Consider the following 2,244-nt stretch of genomic DNA (forward strand, 5'->3'; position numbering starts at 1 on the left):
TTAATCTTCTCATATTTTGCCTGATTAAATTATGAGGATCAAATCTTTTGAACTTCTCATGTAATACTTGACTTTTGATTTGTGCTTCATTGCTGTTATCTTACAATGCACTTTTAAGGTATAAAGTTTGAGTGCATTGATTTAGTTATGACCAAATTATATCTTTGAGGTGTATGCTTGGCCATTAATCAACCAAGCATGATAAGCCCATCATCTACCAACCCTTCTATACCATATACACATTTTGCTTTATCTACTTATCTAGTGTTACTTTCAAACATATCTTAACATAACAAAAAGTACTGTAATGAACATTTTGAGCAATACTAAAACGACTCCAAGATGAAGACTTAAGCAAGTTTTTCAGCTACCCAACAAAAGGGACAAAGATGTCAGTTGATTTGGTGGTTCTCTTGATTTTTATTTTTTCAATACACATTTACCTTTAAAATATAAAACATTACTGCAACAAAGGGACGAGACAAAGGGTATTCTCTTACATGCTCGAGTAATAAAATAAAACATGCATGAGAAATTGTGGTCACACAATATGTAAGGTAAAATGGAAGGAAGGCACAGTAGTACAAACCATTCACTCAAAAATAATATCAACTCCACCAGCATCACACATTTACGTTCTTCCAAGGAAGAGATAAGATAATGGAGCCTCTTCCACGTGTCACTTCCACATGGTACCTAACGATAAGGCTACCATTCAAATATTTTCCTTACTCGTGTGGACGATATGCTGTAATGTCATCATTTATAGAATCCAACGGTTGTAAGATGTGAGGAAGCAGTCCCTTGGATTTGACACCATTGGATGAGTAGTGAAGAAATCACAGTATTATATAAAGGAAGAAGGAGAAGAAGCTTGGCCATCTAGCAGCAGAACAACAAGTGATTCAGAAGTAAGAAGGAAGGAAAATGGCTTCCTCAATGATCTCCTCCCCAGCTGTTACGACCGTTAACCGTGCTGGTGCCGGTGCCGGCATGGTGGCTCCGTTCACTGGCCTGAAGTCCTTGGGTGGGTTCCCAACGAGGAAGACGAACAATGACATTACTTCGGTTGCAAACAACGGTGGAAGAGTGCAATGCATGCAGGTAATTAAGAAAACTGGAATTAGAAGTTAGATGGATAAATTATGGGTAGAAAAGGTTAATGAAATTATGATGGAAATGAGTAGGTGTGGCCAACAACTGGGAAGAAGAAGTTCGAGACTCTGTCGTACCTTCCAGACCTGACTGAAGAACAACTGCTTAAGGAGATAGATTACCTTCTTAGGAATGGATGGATCCCTTGCTTGGAATTTACATTGCAGGTGAATTTGTTGGAAGCCCTTTTTGTTGAATTTGATGATTGATTGTTATTAAATTTTGATGATTGATTTGATGTTTTTGGTTTATAGGACCCATTCCCATACCGTGAGCAAAACAGGTCACCTGGATACTATGATGGAAGGTACTGGACCATGTGGAAGCTGCCTATGTTTGGGTGCACTGATGCTACTCAGGTGTTGCAGGAGGTTGTAGAGGCCAGGACTGCTCACCCCAACGGCTTCGTCCGTATCATTGGATTCGACAACGTTCGTCAAGTCCAGTGCATCAGTTTCATTGCCTACAAGGCCCCTGGCTTCTAAGTCTGCTACATTTGTAACCCCCCCACTACTTTGCTTCTTTGTTTGTATTTAAACCATATTTCCATTTCGTTTTCTCTTTTTGTTGTCCGGAGTATCTTCTGTGGAAAGCTAGAGCTTAATCTTGAGGTATGGAGATATATTTGGTATATTTAATGAATTGACAAACTTGCCTGGGGATTGAACCAATTCTGTTTGCTATTGCTTTTCCAGATTCAACATCCTATATTTTTGACTTCTGATTTCAGAAATGAATGGATGAGAATTAATGAATAAGTTGCTGCAATTCTGTTGTTTGTCATTAAATAACTTCAAGAACCCATTAAACATGCATTTCCCTCTTTGGATTGAAACTAATCTTTAATAAAGTGAAATTAATTGAGTCGGTAAATGAATGTTAACAAAGTTACTCATGCTGTGTTCTTCATTTACACAGCACAGTTGAGTTTGGCCTTAAAGTTCTTACGCATCTAATGTATGAATGTTCTTAAGATATTCCAAACCCTCCTACAACGTTCTGCTGATAATCCACTAACTTTTGTTATACATTATTGGTGTTAAAAAAGTCACCTTTATTCTACATTGTCTAGTTTCAACTCTTTTGAAT

General features: G+C 37.7%; 1 protein-coding gene across 1 annotated transcript; it reads left to right on the plus strand.

The window, feature by feature from the left end:
- The first annotated feature begins 795 nt into the window (after positions 1–795).
- LOC114181705 (ribulose bisphosphate carboxylase small chain 1, chloroplastic-like) lies at positions 796–1,838 on the plus strand. Its single transcript, XM_028068234.1, has 3 exons — positions 796–1,104; positions 1,188–1,322; positions 1,410–1,838. Exons 1-3 carry the CDS (start codon positions 928–930, stop codon positions 1,638–1,640), a joined length of 543 nt encoding a protein of 180 aa, XP_027924035.1. The 5' UTR covers positions 796–927; the 3' UTR covers positions 1,641–1,838.
- Positions 1,839–2,244: the final 406 nt, after the last annotated feature.

This window comes from Vigna unguiculata, chromosome 4 (assembly GCF_004118075.2).
Source record: "Vigna unguiculata cultivar IT97K-499-35 chromosome 4, ASM411807v1, whole genome shotgun sequence".
NCBI lineage: Eukaryota > Viridiplantae > Streptophyta > Magnoliopsida > Fabales > Fabaceae > Vigna > Vigna unguiculata.

Bases quoted from the DNA above. Each gene is read 5' to 3' on its own strand.
- LOC114181705 (XM_028068234.1), top strand. From the start codon at position 928: ATGGCTTCCTCAATGATCTCCTCCCCAGCTGTTACGACCGTTAACCGT. The intron at 1,105-1,187 runs GTAATTAAGAAA...GGAAATGAGTAG, and splicing joins GAAGAGTGCAATGCATGCAG to GTGTGGCCAACAACTGGGAA. The intron at 1,323-1,409 runs GTGAATTTGTTG...TTTGGTTTATAG, and splicing joins GCTTGGAATTTACATTGCAG to GACCCATTCCCATACCGTGA.